Here is a 23,314-nt window from a genome sequence, read left to right on the forward strand (position 1 = left end):
TGTACCTGAAGCTTGTTCTTGGCAACCCTAGGAGGAAGAAGGGGGCGTGGGAATGTGTTCTTGGCCACCCTGGGGGGAGGAGGGACTTGCCTTGTTCCTGGAGTCGACTCTGAGGGGAGAAGGGAGGAGGAGGGAAATGGGCTGGAGAGGGCGGGGGGGGAGGACAGGTGAGGGTGGTGGTGGTGGGAACAGGAGTGGGTAGGGGAAAGAGGGCTGGGTTACAACAATAGCAGGCAGCTTATGTGCTGGGAACCCTGTGTGAGGATTCTACCCAGGAGTGGCCAGAGCACTGACCCTGGAGAACAAATGTTGGCATTTCAATCCTGCCCCCCACCCTGGCAAGTGACCTGGGCACTTTCTTCACTTTTTATGGCCCTTAGTTTCCTCATCCAGAAATGAGGATATTAATAATACCCACCTCACTGGGATGTTAGTCCACGGAAGGATCTACCTGAGTCATTGGAAGTACTAGCTGAGAATCAGCTGTCGTCATTATTACCCCCCCCAAGGAAAGGACAGTTTTCCCAGTACCGGAGCCTGGGGTGATTCTAAGGGTGGTGTGCCCAGCCTGGGCTGCTGCAGACTTATGTGACTCCTGAGCATGAAAGCTGTAAGCGGAGAGTAGGAGAGGTTTTCATGAAAATTCTGTGAGACCATGGTGCTCTGTGCTGGTGTCCTGTGAGGACAGGAATGAGGGCAGCCTCTCCTTGGCAGAGGGTGGCAGTGTCTGGAAGGGCACACATGCCCGAGAGCTGACTGGGCTTGCTTTTGGACTGTGTGATAGACACCTTTGAGGCAGCCTGACATAGCTGAGGGGGGCTGCGTTGGGGGAGAAGTTCCAGCATTAGAAGGAGCCGTGAGGTTTCAAGACCTGGACATAATCAGACACCAATCCTTTGGATGAAATAAGACCAGAGAGACCTGGTTCAGGTCCTACCTCTGCCATTTACTCAACTGTGAATACGTGGAGAGCAGAGACCATCTTACTCCCTGCAGAGCGCACAAAAGCTCTCAGTGCATGAATGAGCAAATTCAGTATCAGTTTTCTCATCTGCAAAATGGAGACAGTATCATGCCCTCTAAAGCTGATGCAAGGATTACATGAACGCCCAGAGACATCCAAGTTCCCTAAAGAATATTAGATTCCCTTCTTTTTCATGGTAAATATTTAATACATTACTCAAGATAAAAGCTCACTAGTTTGTTGACTCAAACGGATCAGTGCCATTGTGGTGAAGTGTGTCTATGTGTGGCAGAAACTGGGTCCTTTAAAGGGGACAGTCCTGCCTCCCACAGTGTTTCCCAGCAAAGTCAGTGCTTCTTGAGAGTCATTTATGATTGAGTGAGTGCTTCTGAGTGCTTCTGAATTTTAGGGAGTAAAAGATTTTAGGTAAGTCACGGTTATCTGGCAAGGGAAAGCTCTAACAGAGAAACCACGTTGATCTGGACCTGAGAATTCACAATATGCCACACTACCTGACATTAGTAAGCCTTTTGTTTGTATGCACATTTAAAGGGATTTTTGACCACTCTTGTTTGGGCAAACTTGGAATGATGGGGTCTCACTCGCTTCTGTGCCATGGCAGGGCCATAGAGCTAACCAGATAGTCGCAGGGAGGGCCTGTCTTGGGCGTGGGTTTCATTTGCTATCTTGACTCTTCCCACAGTCTCAATACTATGCCCAGGGATGCCAGAAACTTGTGAAACCACAGTTTACCTCCATCATCTAACAAGCCCCACTGACAGTTTACATCCCTCATCTAACAAGCCCCACCGGCAGTTTACCTCCATCATCTAACCCACGAGCCCCACCGACAGTTTACCTTCATCATCTAAGTAACAAGCCCCACCGGCAGTTTACCTCCATCATCTAACCCATGAGCCCCACTGACAGTTTACCTTCATCATCTAACTAACAAGCCCCACCGGCAGTTTACCTCCATCATCTAACCCACGAGCCCCGCCGACGGTTTACCTCCATCATCTAACCCACGAGCCCCGCCGACGGTTTACCTCCATCATCTAACCCATGAGCCCCACTGACGGTTTACCTCCATCATCTAACCAATAAGCCCCACCCATAGTTTACCTCTATCATCTAACCAATAAGCCCCTCCCACAGTTTACCTCTATCATCTAACCAACAAGCCCCACCGACAGTTTACTTCCATCATCTAACCAACAAGCCCCACTGACAGTTTACCTCCATCATCTAACCCACGAGCCCCACTGACGGTTTACCTCCATCATCTAACCAATAAGCCCCACCCATAGTTTACCTCCATCATCTAACCAATAAGCCCTACCCACAGTTTACCTCCATCATCTAATCAATAAGCCCCACTGACAGTTTACCTCTATCATCTAACCCACGAGCCCCACTGTGCACATGCTCCATGTCTCTCCTGAGGAGCAAATATGTGGGTTTCGTGGTTGCTCTCTCTTCAGAATCAGAAGAGTCTTTGATTGGCCACTGGGGGTTGAAGTGACATCCTGGATGACTAAAACTTTCTATTTACCTGGTGCCTAAGAACAGCATGCTGAATTTAGCTCTTTAGAGGGGAGTGAAACAAGTATCAAAGGGGTCACAAAGGCAACATGCCTTAATGTTAGTGGATTATGTGTGGCCACCAACTCATGGAATCACAGAGTTTATTTTCAAATCTATTTTATAAGGTACCCAGTCTAAGATTAAATCAATTGCTTGCAAAGTTTTGTCAATCCTGATGTTCTTCAATTCTGCTTCAAGATCAGGAAGACCTTCCTGCCATGCAGGAAACACTATTTATTACTGCAGGTAAGTTCTCTTTAAGAACAACCCAGAGCTCCTGCACACAAGCAGTATTGCCCATGTCCATTGAATGGCTTGAATAGCCAAGCATATTAAAATATGAATCATCACAAACAGACACAAGCTTTTAACAACTTTAATTGATATAATTATAATTGGTATGTGATATGTCTTACAACAAATGTGGATACAATGACATCAAATATCAAAGAAATTTCACACCTTTCCATCTTTAAATGACATTGGCTAACTCACCTCAAGAGAGAAGCCTGGCACTTCCCTCTTGGTTAGCACTTTTACCAGTATCAACCAGTACTTTGAAAATGAAAGTTGAAATGGTACATTCGTTTTCCCGGGGGAAAAAAAAAAAGAAAAATTTAAAGGCAAAGAAGGTGAATCAACGTGCAAATTAGCATCTGGCCCAGTTGCAAAATCCATGTCCCAGATGCGAGGGATTCAACCATGCACACTTGCAAGCAAGATAAAGAGCAGATAGCTGGCATCACAGAATCCAGAAGACCTCAGGATGGTCCAGGCCTGAGGTCCACCGCTGTTAGCACTCAAGTATACACTCTGTGCTACCCTCACTGCCTGGACCCTCACTCAGGAGCCTGGGAGACCTGTGTTCTGGGCCAGACTTTCCTTTGGAAACAAAAACTGTCATTCGTGATCCCAGGCATGGTTAGCCCTGTAATTAATCAGCTGTGCTGGGACATGGGGTGCAGTCTGGACCCCATGGGCTGTAGCCATCTAATGTGGCTGGGATACAACTGTCACCGTACAGGATATGTAAGAACAACACACTAGTATAACAGCAAACAAGAAACTGAGCTCACTTACATAGCCATATAATACTTAAAATGCCTATGAATATTTTTTCTCTAGGAACTGAAACCACTGTAGATGTGATTTCATTAATCCTCACCACACATCTGTGAGGTAGGGTAGGGTGAGGGCAGTCTGAAAGCGTCACCCCAGTTTAGAAATGAAACCACCCCAGATGTGCAAAGAGGGCTGGAGATTTCATCGGGGTCATGGGAAAAGAAAGTGGTGCACCCCACTCTCTCATCATGTGGCATCTGTGGTTAAGGACTGGCTGGTGGCTGCCTCCTGCTCTGATGTTCGCTCCAAAGCTTTATGACTGGCCCTGTCCACAGACAGGATATATGTACACCTGCTGGAGCTGTTTTCCTTGGGAACAACCGAACTGACTCCTCCTGAGTTGAGTCAACCCTGGCATACGTTTCAGGGCCACGTGTGCGTGTGCGTGTGTGTGTGTAAGTAACATTTGTAGAATACAGTTGCTAAAATCCTTTGGCCAACTCAAAATCAGACACTATACATTTGGCAAAATAAGGCTCAACCCTTAGGTTTTCATATTGACATAACATCACAAGGAGCAGTAGGGGTTTTGTGGGAAGCTGTTACCTTGCTGAATACACTTGCTTCAGGCCCCTGTCTGTGCCCAGGGCACCTGGAGTCTAGTGAGAGCCACAGGTCCTCACGTGCTCACAAAGCAGCTACCTGCGGTGAGGAGAAACATGGGCAAAGTCCGTGGTTTGACAGGTCAGGGTTCCTGTGAAGAGGCTGGCCCCTCCGACCCAGTATTTATGACAGAGTATGCCTCCCCAAATTTATGGACATTTTGTCAAAATGTTTTTGGCCATGGGAGGAAAAATATGTATGGAATGTCTGTTTTTATTGGCCTATCCTTTGCCAAACTGCGAGCCCTATGGAGTGTGTGAGGAAGGACAAGGACCCAAGCCACACGTGGCTAGACGGGCCACCCTTGGTCGCTCCTGCCCGTGTGTCTGAGAAGTGTGTCCACTTTTGTTAACTTTTGCTGTCAATACTCAGAGATACCATAATCCCCCATGCTACTCCTCACCGCCGCTCAGGCTGTAATATACCTCTGGGAGCCCCTCATTCTCCTTTGGTAACTAAGGAGCTCAGAAATACATTTTTTTCGGAGTGTGGGAGGGCAGACTGCAGAAAGTGGCGTTGCTTCCAGTGTCTCTGCCTCCAGGCAGCTTAGAAAAGAAGGGTGGTTTTCACGTCAGGCTTTGTCTGGCCACTGCTAGTGACAGGATGAGCCGAGGGTCAAGTTTCTGTAAACTGAACAATTATGGCAGCGAGGTCTAAGTTTAGAAATAAAAACTGACCCATTTTTCAAGTTCTTTATGGCAATGTAGGATGATGCAACATTTTGAAATGAGTCCCAATGCTTGTTTCGTACTACAGGAAATCAGGATATAAAATGCTGACTGCTCATATCAGATGTTACGGGAGACAGGGTTGCAACCCATGAAATAAAACTCTCTAGAAAACACACAGGAATTAAGAGATGACCATGCATATCACAAAAAGAAAACAGAGCCTATCAGCCAAGAAACAAACACTTTAAGGATAAAAATTTAACACATCATTTCATTAAAAATAAAAAATCACAACTGATCTGTGAGGGTCAGTCATCCCAGTCTTGGCACTGTGGATACTTCAGGCCACACAATTCTTTGTCTCGGTGGGTTGTCCTGTGTTGGGTAGAAGTCTTGGCAGCATTCCTGGCCACTAGCAGCACCCCCACATCATGACAATCGAAATTGTTACCAGACATTTCCAAATGCTGGAGTCAGAGCAAAATTACCTCCCAATTGAGAACAATGCAGTAAAGGGACGACTGCAGGGCTGAGCGGTTCTTTCTCAAAACCCCCTGTGCAGGGTTCTAAGACTAGGGACCTAGGTGTTTGTTTTTTTGAAGGGAAGAATTAGTAAGGTAAGTATAAGGAGAATAAACTGGTTAATCATGTTTTTTGTTTCCTATGGGAATGCCTCACTGAGCCATTGCAGGTAGAATACCAACTCTTTGTTTTTATTTATTTTATTTTTTATTTGCAGTTTTGGCCAGGGCTGGGTTTGAACCTGCCACCCTTGGTATATGGGGCCGGTCCTTGAGCCACAGCCTCTACCCCAATACCAACTGTTTTAAAAACAGTTTATAGCCATTATCTAGTGGACAGTAGGTGGGGGACCAGATGCTTTTTGGCTACAAAGCCAGGGCTGTCTGGGTCCCCTGAGCAGTGGGGGTCACTGAATTGTTATTGGCCACAGATTCCATGTGTGTTAATGAGGTGCCGATGCAAGCCGGCATCCCTCTCCCCCACTATCTCTGCCAGCCCCCTCAACCTGCACACTCCCCCCACCATGCCTCCCCACTTGTCTCCGTGATGCAGCCTTTCTTAGACCCTTGTTCTTGTGGAGTTGCGAGCCTGCAGGCTGGGGTCCCGCTGCACCCCAACAGAGCAGCATCCTTCACAGAGACGAGGGTCTGGAGCAGGAGGATGGGCAGAGGGCACCAGCAGGTGTCAGCGGCCCCCCCTGCCTCTCGGCCTGCTCTGGTACTTCCTGTCTCATCTTTCATTAATTAGGCAGCTAAGAAGCTGTGATTAGCTTGTAAAGCCAAGCGGTGTCTTGTCAGGTACAGCCGGGTAAACAGAGATGAAAAAGGAATTGAAACCCCCTGCCCCTCCCACGTGGGGGAAAGCCTGGGGACTCATTTCCTTTCTCCTCATTGATATTTAATGTAATTTCCTGAATAGAAGTTTAAGAAATATCAAAACCAGAAAGTTTTCCTAAAAGTAAATTTAAAACAACAATAACAACAACAACAAAAAAACCCCAACCCAATTGTTCTTCTTGGTGGCCTTCTCCATCTGGGTCCTGCAGCAGGGGGTGGAGGGGGCAGCAGTCTCCACCACAGTGGTCAGCCATGGCCAGAGTGAGGTTGGCCCATTTCAGCCAAAAATCAGCCTCCACTCACCTTTAAAGAACGGTTCTTTTCTTTTTGTGCCAAAAGGGAAGGTTGTAGCAGCTGGAGGAAAGAGAGGAAACAGAACAACCACACCAACAAAACAGGGCTTAAGATTGTCTGCAGTGTCCATCGGGGACTCGCCAGAAACTCTACCGTAAGTGCGTATAAATAAAGAGCAGTTATTCCTCCCCCCTGGCCACGCTCCTTCGTTAGGAGTCATCATACAGAGGGTTGTTGTAGTTTCCCCAGGACCCGTAGTCGTGGTCATCCAGGAGTCTTCCATAGGAGGAATGCCTGGGGTGGGGAGAGAAGAGGGCTGTGGTTACTTGGAGACCTCGCCCCTTGGAGCACAGAGAGATGGAAAGATGTGGTGTCCTATGGGGACAACAGACCCACCAGCACAGACCTCCCTTGCAGGGAGGCCCAGTCCACTAACCACCCTGCAAGTGGTGACGGTCCAGCTGGGAGCCCGGCTGGCACCTCTGTTGAGGGCAGCTGGGTCCTTGCCTCTCTCCTGGAAGACAGAGGAGGCCCTATTTCCATGGTGATTTCATAAGAGGGTGGGGGAAAGGGGAGCTTGAATTCCTAGCATTGTGACTTAGGTCCTGGGTTTATTTTTTCCTAAAATAGTAATGACACAACCACAACCACTATGGTTCTCCTGCCTCTCCTGACATTTACATTGCCTTTCATATTTGCATGGTGCTTCTATATTCAGTTTTTACTTGGTCCTCAAAGTAAAGCCACAGACAAGTGTGGTTTGTTATTATTTCTCTGATGAGGGAAATGGGGTTCAGAGATGTTAACTGAAGTGCTCCAAGTCGTCCAACTGAGCTGTGAGTCAAATCCCTGCCTCTTGGATCTAAATTCAGCGCTCAAGCCCAGGTTCCGAGTCTCATTGACACTGAGTTCAGTGGCAATATGGCTAAGTGGAATTTGCTGGGTCATTCTGGGAATCTCTTTCACAATATTACTTCTATAAGAAACCACGACTGCCATCACTGTTCTGTTAAGACCAAGTCATTACAGTGGTCTGCAAAGCCCTGTGGGATCCGGTCCCTGCTGCGTTTTGAGCATATCAGCTACTGTGAGAGACCCCTCTTCTTCTGCTCCAGCCACGTTGACCTCCTTCCCTTCACTCTCTGGCACACCCTGCCTTAGTGCTTTCGCAGCTTTCGCACTGTTTCCCCAGCTTGGAACAAGCACTGTCCAGAAGTCCACAAAGCTTATGCCTTTGTCCCCTTCAAGCCTTTGCTCAGATGTGCCCTTCTCAGCGAGGTGCAGCCTCCATCCCTGCCTAAGTTTTCTCCCAGGGCGCTTCACCCTCTCACAGACCCTGTGGCCATCTCTTCTGGTATTGCCTCTATTCCCTAACTGGACCACGAGCTCCACATTTGAAATATGTGCTTGTTCTGTTTCTTCTTGGCTCTGACTCCAGCAGCTAGAAGAATATTAGGCACATAGTAAGTCCTCAACAAATGTTTGTGGAAGAAGCAGTGTTAGGAAAAAAATACATCCCAAGTTCCCCTCAAAACCAAGTCAGATGGGAGCTTCCTGAAGGAAGGATATGGTCCTTTTAAGACTAAAACTAACGATCAGATTAGAAGAGCACCACGGAATGAGCACTTGCGGCCTCTGAGTCTTGTGCTAGCCTGTGGATTATCACGCCTTGCCACTGGAAATCCTTTGTGCTGGGGATAGTACCAAAAAGCATGCCCGTTCCCCCCACCTTTTTCTTAGCTAGACAGGAAAATTAAACAAAACAAAATGGAATCTGAGAGGCACACAAAAGCATTTGCTATGCTTATATCTGTTGCTAAAGAATTGCTACTGCTTTTTTGAGACTTATTTACATCTGCCAGACATTTGCAAAGAGATGATATTTTGTAAAAAAAAAAACAACAAAAAACAAGGCCCTCACTGTGCCTGCGTCAGACTCAGCCTTCCGAATTCAGATTTATGTCCTGAAGGCTGATTCAGCTCACCTATTCTGTATACCTGGACACTTGGAGATGTTCTACTTACTTGCTTTGCTTTCCCTAAAGGCCCATGTTTCTTTCTTTCCTTTCTCTCTTTCTTTTTCTCAGTCTCAGGCTGTTGCCCTGGGTAGAGTGCCATGGCGTCATAGCTTACAGCAACCTCCAACTCAGGCTCAGTCAATGCTCTTGCCTCATTTTTTTCCCTATTTTTAGTAAAGATGGGGTCTCACTCTTGCTCAGGCTGGTCTTGAACTCTTGAGCTCAAGCACCTGCCTCGGCCTCCCAGAGTGCTAGGAGTGCTAGGATTACAGGGGTGAGCCACTGTCCCTGGTTGGTCATTTCTCTTGGTACAAGAGAGGGATGACAGATAGCAGTCCAGAAGCACCAGTGCTTTGGAATAGGAATTCTGATAGGAATAGAAGAGGTAGTTTTGGTAAATGAAGGCCATGGGCTATCTATGGCTAATACTTCTCCAAATTTAAAACTTACAATTCCAATCAAATTCCTTAACAAGATGGTTAAGAAATGGAAGCTGTAGAATTAACAAGCAAAACCCTGAGGACTGCAGCACGGGAGTGGCCCAAATTGCAGCGAGACTTACTGCGGCCAGCCTGGCGGCCTCTGCCTACTAACCACAGCCTTGACTAAGGGGCACCACGGCCTTGCTTTGTAAGGGGCTCCAGCTTCTTACAGCATTTTAATCACTATCATATAATTTTATTCCCATAAAATGTCAGTTTGGTCAATAGATACATGTTCTTGAATGAGGTTTTTAACCCTCTGCTTCTTCATCTATAAAATGAAGTAATTTTTTAAAAAATCAAGTTAAAGTTGTGAGAAGGATTAAATGAGGTAATGCACATAGAAGGTGGGCAGGGGATGTGTGCAAATAGCAGAACTTGGCGCGGAGTGAAAAGGGAGTCTTCCTCCCACCAACAAGTCCTGAGACTTTGCCCCAGGCTTAGTTAGACACTCAGTTTCTTGTATTATTGTTTCTGTATTTGGATTTTTAAAAATTCTTATTCTCCTGGAGTGGGGTCAGAGGGTTAAGCATCCCCTGTCAGGTTGCACTGCCGCTGGTTATCCTAGGCAGGACCGTTTGGTCAGTGCGGTACCTGAATCTGCTGGAAGAGGCGCCTTCTGCAAAAACACAAATAAAATAAAGGATAAAGAGGGTTTTATCCTTTTTGTTTTCCTTTGTTTTGTGGGATGAATAGTGAGTGAACAAACTGCTGTCAAGCCAGGAAGGAGACAGGAGAGATGAGGATGAACAGGGGACCTGCCGGCTGCTTTAGTTGGTGCATGATGAGCCTGAGCAGGGGGCCTGGGGGTGCCGGTTCCCCAGCATGGCTGGGCCGGACAGACACAGCTCTGATGTGTGTGTAAGGGGAGCGTGTTTGGGGAGCATATTGAACTCTCTAGCTCAGAACTTCTTTTTTTTCTTTTTTGCAGTTTTTGGCTGGGGCTGGGTTTGAACTGGCCACCTCTGGTATATGGGGCTGTCAGCCTACTCCTTGAGCCACAGGCGCTGCCCAAGAACTTCTTAATTCTTAACAGCGTTTTGCATGCAAATGCGAGGTCAGTCAGATGAGCATTCGCATTGTCTGTGAAGTAAAAAATAAGGCACAACAAAAATTCCCATTCCTGAGAGTAGGAAAGTGGGACTGAGGGGTTCAGATGACTTTGTCAGAGTTACTTAATGGTTGCAGCTGATACCGAAACCAAGGTCTCCTCTGTTTGTAGGGCAACATTGCTCCATCTAATTCCAGTTTGAAAAGCAATCTGTACAAACGATATCATCATCAGGTCCAAGCAATTTTGTTCAATTTCTTCATAAAGACGGCGCTGACGTGCTGTAGCCATGTTCCCTATCTGCTGCAACTTGGCTATCTTAGATGGTGGATTCCTTGGGGGCTGACTGTGCCTTACTTTTCTTTGTTGCTCTTGGTGCAATGGTTATGTTATAAATACCATATTTGATAATAACTGCTTATATCCAGTGTCATATAAATAAGTGTGTATGAAGTTTGCTTGGTCAATACGGCCTGTGGAAATTCACTGCACAATACAACTGCCACGGGGTGAAAAATCTCATTAAGGAATATCAATAGTCCAAGCTTCCATCTATCTTTAAATATAGGAAGGGGAGAGAGTGATGGCCACCTGCCACGTGGTGACGTGTGCACAGTCCCTGCTGACCAACAACGCTGCCCTCACTACCAAGGAAGCAAATGAAAGCCTGGGGCAAAGCAAGGCCTGGCCTCTTCCCAGACCTTCCCGCATACCTTTAGTCTCTAGCACTTTCTAGGGGAAGGCAGCAGTCCTCACTCCCTGCCCCTAGATGGTGACCCCTTGTTGGTGACAAATGATAAATGCGGTGGTGACATTTGTGGCTTGGGGCACCTATTTTAAGATAATTGTAGCATCAGTGCTTAATGGAACTCAATTGTCTTTGAAAGTGAGTGAGTGAGGTGTTTCACTGTCCTTGTGTTGAAACAAAATATATTTTAGCAAACAACTTTTGTTTCACAAGGGCCAACCCCAGTTCTCCCAAGCCCGTTGATTTATGATCACAACCCCCAAAACCTTGCTGCTTAATCGGCAGTGCCTATCATGTGCTAAGAAGGAGGGAACACAGGGAATTAAGTGCCTATCATGTGCTAAGGAGGGAACACAGGCAACAAACAGCATGGCTTAGTGCTGGGAAACATGGCTGAGCTCCCAGCTCCTTAGCCAGTAGTAAGTAAACCTTAGCCTCCTACTGTCCAGTAGCAAAGCTGTTTGGTGCAGTTGCCATGCTCTTTCTCTCCTCCTCTCTCTTTTTCTTTGGTTCTGTTGGTGGCTCTGTTTCTGATGGTCACTCTGCTGCCTGGCTTCTTTGATTTAACCATTCACTGAAAACTTCCCATCTCTCTGGCCTTATTCTGATAGGCATGCGGCTGTTACCTCAGTGAGCTAAACAGACCAAACCCCCTGTCCTCAGGGAGCTTACCCTCCAGGGGAGAAAGACAGGATGAGTGAGATGTAAATAATTACACGGTGGACGTCACTGAGCTGATGGACGGCAATGAAGCCGACAAGGGTGAGGACTTCCCAATGGGGTGGGGGCTGCAGTGCTGAGCATGGTGATCACAGAAGATCCCACAAAGATGTCCTTTGATGAGAACTCGTAGAAGATGAGGAATGAGCCGTGTGGATGTGTGAGACGTACCCTCCAGACAGAGGGGGCGGGAAGAGCAGAGGCCCCAAGTCAGGAGCAAGCAACACAGCTTTGTGCTGGCTGTGGCACCGTCGTTTTTATTTTTAATTTCTTTTGGTTGCAGTTGTCATTGTTGTTTAGCAGGCCTGGGGTGGGCTTGAACCCACCAGCCTCCATGTATGTGGCTGGCACTCTACTCACTGAGCTATGGGAGCTGAGCCAGGAACTGTCATTTTTAGAAATAAACTTTGTCTTCTATGTTTACCTGGATGGAGTTGAAGGATATTCTTCTTAGTAAAGTATCAAAAGAATGGAAAAATAAATATCCAATGTACTCAATACTAATATGAAGCAATATATTCACAATGTCATGCTAACATGAACAATAAAACACAAATATAGTGTTGTGCCTCACAGCAGCTAGAAGGACTCCATTTGTTTAAAATGCAGGCACTAGAAGATGCACAGCAGAACAAGTGGCTTGTGACAAGACGCCTCATAGCCAGGCCCTGCTGTGTCTGTCACTCAGCTCACACTGACTTTCGTGAAGGGACAGCCCATGTTGTCTGTCTGGGTTACCATCACACCTAATTATAGCAACATCCACATCACTGGCCTCAGCAGATGGTCTCCTATGTGAGGAGATTATCTTGTGGCTGAATAGTTTTGAGCCAACCTAAACAAAGCAAACCAACTTAACCTCATTCTTCAACTACCATTAATTAAAGACACCTTTCTGCAAGAGGCAGGCAGGGCCTTTGCTTTCTTTTAAAGCTGAAAACAAGTTCTGGAATAAAGACTGTCCAGAGATAGTTTCTATTTGTGAGTGCATAACACTGATGTGATTTCACAGGCATTTAGGGATAGCACCATTAAAATAGCCAACGTGGAACGTGGGGAATGTGGGAGCCGCCATGTCGACACATAGTTAGAGAGCTGAGCTGCTCTGCATCTCTCTCCCCTCTCCCTCTCCTTGGAATCCCTCCCACCTCCTGCACACAATGGCAGGATGGGGGCGATCTCCCAAACCTCGGGCCCTACTGTTGGCCACTACCCTTTCCTGAGCACCTGTGTGCTAAGTGTTGTGCTGTCAACTACGGTGTTAGCCTTCCGACCCTCTGGCCTCATCCCAGCACAGAATGATAGTATGTGTCACACTGAATCCTCCCAACAGCCCTGAGTTGACAATAGCATAGTCCAGTTTTTGCAAATAAAGCAAGTGAACCCAGAGTGATTAAGAAACTTGCCCCAGATGTACCTTCTCAGCCACCCACTACAGTCCCTCCTGCCACTCTGCAATCACTACTTTGTTTCATTCTTAAAGTAACCTAGGAAGACATGAACTATTAGCTCTGTTGTTGCAGGATGGAGGAGATTATAACTTCCCCAAGGCCACTGGAGAGTAAGTAGAGGGTAGGCCCTGCCTGTGACTGTGAAGCCCACGCTCTCCCTTCACCCCACGCTGCTGGGCAGGATGGGGCTCCGAAGCAGAGGAGGCCCCTCCGTGCTGTGTTCAGGGCAGCTTGTTTTTATAGGCCACATCCAAAGTGGCTTAGGTTATTAAAAGATGTGGCAGAGGACCCTGACAAAACTGGGGGTCACGGGTTCCTGGAGAACAGAAGTGTGAGAGACTGATGGCTCGTGCCTTTGGAGGACCCGAGGATTAGGGAAGAACGAGGGGGAGTGTTGAGCCACCTTCAGCAGAGCTGGCAGGGCATGCTGCTCATCTGGGTGTGAGGCTGCCCTTTCCAGAAATTTCCCCATGTGTTGGCAGGGACACTGGCTGCAGTAAGCCTTTATCTAGCCTATAGGTGCAGGCCAGAAGCTAGTGGTCCCTGTGGGTTCTGAGTTCAGTCACTCACTGCTCCAGCCAAGCGAGCAAAGAGCCCACAGACAACAGGCCTCTTGTCACGCTATTGTTGTCAGAGATTTGGGATGACAGAAGGAGAATAAATTTCCAGCGAAAGCAAATCCTAACCTTAGGTACGCACACACATGAACACACACGCAGGCGCACACACACAATTGACCCAGCTGCATTTTTGATGAATGATTCGTGGGGCTTTCCAAGAATCTGGCAAAATAACACTAGAAGGGGTTTTAGCATAGCTGTAAGATTCATCAATGCTATTAACCTCCTTCTGATATTATTTTGCCAAAACAATTAAGAGACACAGAAAGGGGTTTTCCTTAGGGAATTTTGAAACAGAGGTCTGATCACTGCGCATCCTTATGTTTATAAGACCAAACTTAAGTAGCACAATAGATAGATAGTAGTTTCCTATTTATGCCGCTATGGACCTTCTACATTTAGGAGAGAGAACCTAGATGAGGGAGAGAAGCTATGATTAATTCAATTTAATCATTCACTTAATGTATCTGGTGTTCAGAAGCCCTGGGTAAAATATAGTTTAAAATAAAATTTTAATCAGCTCTCATCAGAACAAATTGTAACAGCCTGCCTGTTTCTTACGAGCACAGTAAGTTCTGTGGTGGCAGAGCAGTGTCATTACCAGCAGGGCCCCAGTGCTCAGAAGAATGCCTGGCAGGTGGCAGGTACCCAGTGGCCACTGTTGAAGGCCATCTCCCAGGGTCCTTCCAGTTGACCACCCTGATGATGTTAGTAGTGCCATGTATTTGGGACGTATCATTAAGCATAAGGCCTCAGCAATGCTCCATGGTAGTTAGAATCAATGCCCTTGTTTCACAGGTGAGGGAGATGAGGGTTGGTGATGTCCCATAACATGCCCAGGTCACAGTGCTAGAGAGTGACAGAGTTGGGACCAAAATGGAGGTGCCTGCCAAAGCTAGTGCTGGTTTGAGATGGTGAACTTGAACCCTTGCCTAAGGTCAAGAGGAGCAGTCCTTTAGCTTGTTGCGACAGTGTTCTTGGGAAGTGTTTCTGTCCTGCTCCATGTCCCTCCGAAGGTTGTATTTTTGGTGGCACAGCCCTTCTGAGTCTCACCATTGGTGACTCCAAAAATATCTCTAAAACGTATGTGTAAATTATTTTCTTGGGGGGGCCCAGGACATATATTCCAAGACATACTTTGTTACAAAATGGGAATGAGGTTCCCGGAGTAGTTCATAAAAGCTAATTTAACTCATAATTAAAGTACAGCCTGTCTGCAGTGATAAACTAGTAATTAAACCAGATGGAAAAAGGTACCCGTCAGTGAGATATAATTTATAAATTAAGTTTGCTGCTCAAGGAAATGCAGACTTAATGAAGGGAGTTTTTTTAATCTGAAGGGGACTTCCAGATGCTCTTAAAATTCTCTTATTAGACACAGGCCCCACGGCCCTTTCATTTCAATTTCTCTTTGAACCTGGTCCTGTTCTTGGCACCTTGGACACAGGTGATGTTACCGAGGTACCCTCCTGTCTGCTGCCAGGGCAGGTGGATTTGGGGCATTTCAGGCACATTTAGAGCACAAGACGTGGGGAGCAAAGGGAGGGGGAGGGGTGCGCCCGCTCCCAGGTGGCCTGGGGGACACGGTGGCCTTGGAGGTTGTTCACTATCCCGTTTCTAAAGCAGCTGCTCACGGATCAAGTCTGGGTCTTCACAGAGCTTACATTTTTGTGACAGAAAAGAAGCAATAAACAAACAAATTATGTTTAAAAATTAAAAGAATAGACCACACTAAGAAGCAGACTGAATCTGGGCACTCGGAGGATAAATAACGAGGGCACCGCCAGCATGGAAGGGAAGCCTTGGGCAGGTGGGCAGGAGGAGAGAGCCTGCTGTGTGCTGGGAACTGAGAGAAGCTGGTGGCTGGAGTTCCCGGGTTCAGAGGGAGTTGGGGATGATGAACAAGGAGGGGAGCAGGGGCGGGTCCGTGACGACCTTGAGGCCACCCCGAGGAGGAGTTACAATTTATCCTCAGCTTAGGGGTCGCCCCAGGGACTTCTAAAGGAGGAGGTGGCGGGGGCAGAGCAGCTTGCCTGGAGAGGACTCTGGCCGCGGTCAAGGGTGGCCGTGCTCACCATGGCAGCCCGTGTCCTTCTGTCCCTTGCTGTGTGCACTGCACAGGTTGGCAAATAAGACTGCCCCTTGCCATCTGGTATTTCACAGCTGGAAGGACACTCAGGGTGTGAGTAATGTGGTTTAGAGGCTTCGATTTCACAGCAATAAAAACAAACACGTGACTCACAGAGCTGCAGCTCTCTGTCTGGCTAAGGCAGGCAAGATCTCAGCCACTATCTGGGACCACCATCATTTCACAGGAGAAAAGATGTGTTAGAACTGAAAACAGAAGGACACAACCTCAGGGGAGAACCCCAGCTTGTAGGGAACATGGCCCTTCCTTTAGGTTTCTCACACTTCTCTTTAGAACCCATGAGAACCTCATTAGCAGATCAGGCAGGAATCTGGGGATCAGTATTCTGAACATTAGCATTTAGGGACCACTGAGTCCACCCTCAACCCCACCGGAGCGGTGGGAGGACTGGAGCCTCGGGAGGCCGGCGGCCTTCCCAGGTGGCAAGGCACGGAGTCTGGGCTTCAGTGTCCCAACTCCAGGTTAATTCTCGTCCCATTACATCAGCACAAAGCTGTATATTTCAGCGTAGTTCTGCTTTCTGGGGCTTGGACAATGTACAGATCCCGACTGTGTGGAGCCTCCAGCCGTTCTCACCCCTGCCAATGTTTCTGATGCCTACTAAGGGGCAAGCACTCAGCAGCACAGGGATCAGCCCTGCGAGGTGGAGGCCTTTCCTTGGCCAAGAAGAGGAAGGTGTGTCTCACCTGATCTTCAGGTAGGCTGCGACACCAAACACCAGCAACACCACTGCGATGACCGTCACGGTGATGGCGGCGATGCTGCCTGTGAGGGGGAAGGCACAGAAAAGAAGACAGAAGTCGGAGTTAAATGACCCTCTGCCTGGCCCGATATTTACTTCAGATCACTTTTCATGAAAGTCAGAACAAGCACAAGACCCAGGACCTTAATTCTATTACCAAAAAGTTTTTCATGCCACATGAGGCTTGATGAATGGTGAATATTTATTTCAATGTTTATCAAGAGCTTTGGCTGGCCCGGACGTCAGAGAACAGGACTGAGTAATATTGGATTATCTTTTAGAGAATGACACCGACGTGCCGCTGTCACCGCTGCTGCTGTTTCCCGGGCAGCGGATTGTAAATTTCCTGAGGTCCTGTTTTCTTCTCCTACAGGCTCTGGCTCATCTTTCCACAACTTGTGAAGTATTGGGAGACTTGTGATGCTTTATGCAAGGGTCACTACAAAGTGATGTGGTTGGTTTTGTTTTTTTTTAAGTGAACCACAACCACACAGCTATATTGGTAGTGCCCACTTCAAAAAGGTCAACTTGGTAGGAAATGCACTCATTTTAATGATGCCATTGTATCAGAGCATTTCTAAAACACCTCTTTGGGAAGTGCGTCCAGTTTTCATTCTTGAATAGTAAATTTGGCTTTATAGAGAATAAAGTCAAGGTTGGTGTATAAAATAAGGTAAAGTCCCAGCCACGGCCAAACTGCAACAAAAAAATAGTCAGGCATTGTGGCGGGCCCCTGTAGTCTCAGCTACGTGGGAGGCTGAGGCAAGAGAATCGCCTAAGCCCAGGAGCTGAAGGTTGCTGTGAGCTGTGATGCTACGGCACTCTACCAAGGGCGATAAAGTGAGACTCTGTCTCTGAAAAAAAAAAAAAAAAAAAAAAACAACTAAAATAAGGTAAAGTCCGATAGGTAACACTATTCTTTTGTTTGTAAAAATAATCAGATACAATTATAAAGTCATGTAAGTGTTTCATTCTATAGTTTGAGATCTGGTTCCAAAAACAACTATTAATGGGCAGTTAAAGAAACCTATTGGGGGCAGTGCCTGTGGCTCAAAGGAGTAGGGCACTGGCCCCACGTACCAGAGGTGGTGGGTTCAAACCTGGCTCTGGCCAAAAACTGCAAAAAAAAAAAAAAAAAAAGAAAAGAAAAGAAAAAGAAACCTATCGGGTCTGTGACAGCATAAGAATAACCTTGCTGCCGCCAAATACTACTTGGAAGCATAACACTCTTTCTGTGAGAGCTATGTATATACTTGGTTTTATCTTCACACGGGAATGCCAGCAATCAACTGTGCTCTTGTGCACTCACACTTACAGCCACTTTTTGGCACTAAAGCTGGTGTCAGGGACCCCATTTACTCTTTAAGGCACTGGGAAATTATGTATTCATACTTTAATAAATGAATAGCACTCTTCTTAAACACACTGGGAAGGGGATAGGAGGTTTGGGGTGTGAACGCACGGCTCAGTCATTACTAGCTGTGTGACCGTGAGCTGTTTACTCAGCCCAGCCTACTCGTGCTGCACACCTGCAGGGACAGGAGAATGGATGTGTTCTGCTCACGTCACAGGGGTTAGGGGATGAAATGAGACCCCACGTGTGTCCACCCGAGGTACCCTCCACACACATGATCCAGAGCCAATGCCCACCTCTGGTGGCTTAGGTCTCAAATCTTCCTACACTTTTGAAGTGTTATTTTTGTAGATTATTTTGCCGTGGTTTGTTTTATTCCCTCCCCTTCCCCCAATGAATGACTTTTCTTTGTTGTTCTTTTTGGTAGCCCTGCTACCAAAAGGATTAGAGCAAAGTCTGGGTGAGGTGGCTTATGCCTGTAATCCTAGCACGCTGGGAGGCTGAGGAGGATGGATTGCTGAGCTCAGGAGTTTGAGACCAGCTTGAGCAAGAGCGAGATGTCATCTCTAAAAAACTAGCTGAGCTTTGTGGCGAGCTCCTGTAGTCCCAGCTACTTGGGAGACTGAGATAAGAGGCTTGCCTGAGCCCAAGAGTTTGAGGTAGCTGTGAGCTATAACACCACAGCACTCTATCAAGGGTAACAGAGTGAGCCATGTCTCCAAAAAAAAAGAATTGGAGTTTGGCTGAGAGGGAAATCAGCTACTTATTAGCTCTTTAGTAACTCCCCAGAATTTCAGGTAATAGAGACTAGTCAGATGTCCATGCTCTCACTGGTGATACTTTATAAAAAGAGAGTCAGAAAAAAGGAACATGGCTAACAGGCAGACTTCAGATGGGGCCGGACCAGATTCACCCACGCACCTGTCTCAGAACTTGCATACTTCTGGACATTCAAACATCCATTTCTTTGCTCCCGGAACCTTCTGAGCTAGATTAACATATTTATCAGTACGATTCTCTTTCTCTTTTTACTAAAGACAGAACTATGGCACCCAATGGTTCGAGGTGCAGATCAGGCCAGGCAGGGAAGTTTGAGGTCAGATCCCCTTATGGAAAACTCCACTCCCAGAGGTTGCTCTGGGCTTCAAGTTCACTGACACTTCATAAAAGCTCTTTGAAGAGCTTGTGACAGGACAATTATTACTGCAAAGTAAGGAGGGGGGGTATTTTAAGATTTGGAAAGATATGATTATTGCAATTAGGAACAGCTAAAGAAACTGATCTTTTAATTTAATATCTCTCTTTCAAATAAGTGAAGGAAGAGAAGAAATATAACTGATTTCCCTCTAAGACTCTTCTCTCTTGCCTCAGCCATAGTTTGCCAAGGAAATTGTAGGCTTGACCTTTCTCAAAGTTTCTTCCCTAACTCTAAGCAGTTGGGTCTCCTCCAGCTCTGCGATTTACCGATTTATTTATATACCATCCCTTTCTAAAGATAAATCATCTAGTTCTTCCAGCTAAAGTGCTGATCTTTTTTTTTTTTCCTGTGAGACTGCAAGTGATAGAGTTGCTACTTCTCCCCTGCCCCCTGACTACCTGGCTGCCTGTGTGGCCCCCGTCTTCAGAGGGGGGCCCTTGGAGACCACCCTTCCGTATCCACAGACTACATCAGCCAGTGTGACCAGGGCTGGAATTAGCAGGTGGTTTTCCACCTGACGGGCCCGAGAGGGCAGCTGAGCAAAGGGCACTTCTCAGAGTGGGTACTAAGGCCCAGGGGCACAAGATTGCCCAGCGGGTGCTCAAACATAGGAACTCCTTATTAACTGTTCTGGCGCCCACGGGCTTTTCTCAGCGGTACAAGCCGGGAGCAAGTGTCCTCCTGAAGCAGAAGACCTTGGTGGGGCCCTGAGCCTGGGCAATCTTGTGTCCCAAGCTTGCTCTCACCCCCCAGGGCAGCTGCCTACAGAAGCTGCCTGTCCCCTGCATCCCAGAAGGGTCCACACCTGAGTGCCTTGCAGTCTAGGCATATGAAGGGCTGCTAAGTTGCATCAGCACAACTATAAAAGGTGACTGAAAAAGCTTCATTTCCTCCTTGTGAAAACAGATTCCATTTCCTCCTGAGTTCTGTTTAAACACACTGGAATTCCCCTTCCCCTACTCTTTCTTTTTTCAAGGTGGGGCAGGGAGAGGAAAACTGAGGCAGGTGTTGCAGGGGCAGGAGGCTCACCCTGCGGGGAAGTCGCAGGACGTTTGGTGGCAGTGGGGGTAGGGAGGTGGCCGGCATTCTGGCCCCTCCTGATGGACTTGCCAGTTACAGACTGGGTGTGTGTCCTGCTGTAAAGTCCTTGACTGGGCAGAAATTAAGAGAGAACTGGAGGAAATTCATCTGTATATTTTATAAGCTAAGGTACAAGAATATTCCACTGTGCTAGCACATTCCACTCTGCTAACACCTTCTGCCTAACCAGGGGCTGTTCAAGACCCGTGAACAAAGCCTCCTTGAATTTTCGGCCTCCCTGAAGTCTGGAATTTGTCTGGGTTGCATTTTGTCACTTTCATGAGAATCTAAGACAAGAATAAGTGGTGTCGAATGGCCTCAGGTGACACTTTGGGCTGGCACAGGCCCAAGACCTTTCCAGCTGTCACCTCCCTTAATTCTCTCTGTGAGGGAGTGGAATTCCCATTTTATAGATGAGGAAGTTAATAAACTGAGCCCCTGGTAAATTTTCCTCTGGTAAGTGACGGACTAGCACGTGCCCCCAGCACCGTTCATGCAGGTTTTACACGATTAATCACTGGTGCATAGCTCTTCTCTCAGCGCAGCCAGTTCCTACGCTTTCTTCATGACCTAACTAAACGCCAGCCCTTCTGAGAATCTCTCCCTGACTCCCCTGAGTCAATTACAGGGTTGTGGGGTCTTCTTAGATCTTGGTCCTGTATCTTTTCAGCACTCTGCTGTGCTGGATTTTCCAGGGAGATTCGGATCACACCACCGTCCATCTCTTTCCATTTCTTTGTGTTCTCAGTGGGTCCTTAACCCATTTAGTGTTGAATACATAGGTATAATATTGGCAGGACAAGTGATGGCTGGACGTTTCTGACCCGGTCACTGTGCTGAGACATTTGCCAAGTGCCAGCTGCTGCCCTTCACCTGGGATCCCTGCTGCGGCCCCACCAGGCTCCTGCTCCCCAACTGTTCCTGTGGTCCTATCCCCTCAGCCCTTGATCCCCATTCTGTGCACCTGGGAGTCCCCAGGATGACAAGGTGATTAGCTGGAGTGGAGTAACGGTGTGAATAGGGTCAGATAATAGCCTGGGAGCAGCCAGAGCAAACTCCTGGTGGGACTGCTGGGCCAGCTTGTTCTCACTTCCCCTGCCCTGGGGAGGGAGGTTGCCCCCCAGGTTCTCTGTTCTGTACCCTGTGGTGGTCCTGGAGTAACGGGCCTTTCCACACCTGCCTCTCACGCCACAGACACGGGCCTCTTGGCCTGTCACTCTCTGTCCTTGTCCTATACTCAGGAGCACTCTGCTTCTGCCCCAGCCTCCTCCCCCTCCCTGGCCACAAAGGCCATCCTGCCTTCTGGGGCCTGATGACATCCCAAACCTCAGATGTCCCTCTGGGGACTCTTCTCACTGAGGGATTCCCCCCCCCCCTTTTAAATAGGAAAAAGAAAAAAAACCCAATTCATTTGACCTCTTTGGCAGGAATACTTGCCAATTGTATCCCAAATAAAAATACTGGGATGCGATGGGATGAACCCAAACAACCTCTAAGAGAAAGAACGCTCCTAGACTCTTTCAAAACAGTATTGCTTGGAAAGAGTTGGGGGGAAGGTAACTGATGGTGACAGGTTTCCAGGGGTGAACACAGGTGAGCATCTTCTTCCTATCCACAGATGACTCTTGAACTACATTGAAAATTCCCCAGTCAGCTACTTAGAAGGTGCATGTATGGACTTGATGGAGCCCCGGGCACGTGTGCACAGCTCTGCTCTATTCTGGGAAGAGTCCTTAACAGACTTCGACCACTTCCAATATTCTTGCTCTTTTCTCTCCACTTCCTGGTCCAGAGATTAAGTGAGAGACAGAGATGAGGAGCAGGTGGCTGCTCCAGAGTGTGCCGCTGTTCCTCCGGTCAAGGTCACCAACAGGAAAGGAACATTTTGTCTTCAAGGGACTCCTGCTCTTTAAAAGTGTGTGTCTGTGGACATGCAGGGGAGGGTGGGGGGTGGCTGGGAGGGCCTGGCAGGACCCGTGTGCTGAGTCTCCATTACTGTCTAGGCTTCTACCCTGACAGAGGGGGTGTCCACTCACATCTCCTTACTCCAAAGAAAACAGTAATTGATACAGGAATAAACAGTAACAGGAAAATCACAGTGACCAGCACTTTCCTGCTACCTATCTGTGCCAGGGACTGTCCTGTGAGCGTCACCCCTTTCTGTATGCTTAATCATCATGAGACCTTCATAAGGTCGATGCCCCCGTGAGTTCCACTTTACAGATGGGGAAACTGAGGCACTGAGGGTGGTGTCTCTGGATGCACAGGGCTGGTAATCAGAAGGACTGGACATAAGAAGGACTCTGAGGCCATGTGCTGCCTTCTAGGCTTTCCGGCTGCCCTGTGCACCTGTTAGGCCTGAGTCTGATTTTAGATCAAACCTGAGCTCTGGTCCACCCTCTACTTTCTGTTGGCTGCTGAGGAATCAGGGCCTGACTGGGGCTGTGTGTTGGCTTGTCCTCAGGTAGGACTGGTGAAGGTGTGCCAAGCACAATAACTCAGATTAATTGGCAGGAAGGCTAGCCAGAAGCAGACAGCAGTCACAGGACAGCAACCTAGGAAGGTCCATGTCATCAGTTTCTGGTCCAATACAGCTGCCCAGAGTTGTGGCCTGTGCTATCTGAATTTGCTGTGGGGGGTGTGTGTGTACAGCATGTGTGATGGGTATGTGTGTGTACAGCATGTGCGATGGGTGTGTGTGTACAGTGTGTGTGATGGGGGCATGTGGGTGTACAGCATGTGTGATGGATGTGTGTACAGGGTGTGCGATGGGTGTGTGCACAGCATGTGTGATGGGTGTGTGTGTACAGCGTGTGATGGGTGTGTGTACAGCATGTGTGATGGGGGCATGTGGGTGTACAGTGTGTGTGATGGGGGCATGTGGGTGTACAGTGTGTGTGATGGATGTGTGTACAGGGTGTGTGATGGGTGTGTGCACAGAATGTGTGATGGGTGTGTGTGTACAGTGTGTGTGATGGAGGCATCTGTGTACAACATGTGTGATGGGCGTTGTGTGTATAGTGTGTGTGTACAGCGTGTGATGGATGTGTGTACAGCATGTGTGATGGGGTGTGTGTGTACAGCATGTGTGATGTGTGTGTA

General features: G+C 47.7%; 1 protein-coding gene across 1 annotated transcript in view; it reads right to left on the reverse strand.

Moving 5' to 3' along the window:
• Window positions 1-6,471: 6,471 nt before the first annotated feature.
• Window positions 6,472-23,314, reverse strand: part of PARM1 (prostate androgen-regulated mucin-like protein 1) — a 27,983-nt gene continuing 11,140 nt past the window's right edge. The window contains exons 2-3 of the mRNA XM_012805317.2: window positions 16,525-16,603; window positions 6,472-6,893 (exon numbers count right to left, since the gene is read on the reverse strand). Of these exons, the coding sequence (XP_012660771.1) occupies window positions 6,809-6,893; window positions 16,525-16,603 (164 nt within the window). The 3' untranslated portion in view covers window positions 6,472-6,808. The remainder of the gene's footprint in view (window positions 6,894-16,524; window positions 16,604-23,314) is intronic.

Source organism: Otolemur garnettii, unplaced genomic scaffold, assembly GCF_000181295.1.
Source record: "Otolemur garnettii isolate 467f Iridium unplaced genomic scaffold, OtoGar3 scaffold00039, whole genome shotgun sequence".
Classification (NCBI taxonomy): domain Eukaryota; kingdom Metazoa; phylum Chordata; class Mammalia; order Primates; family Galagidae; genus Otolemur; species Otolemur garnettii.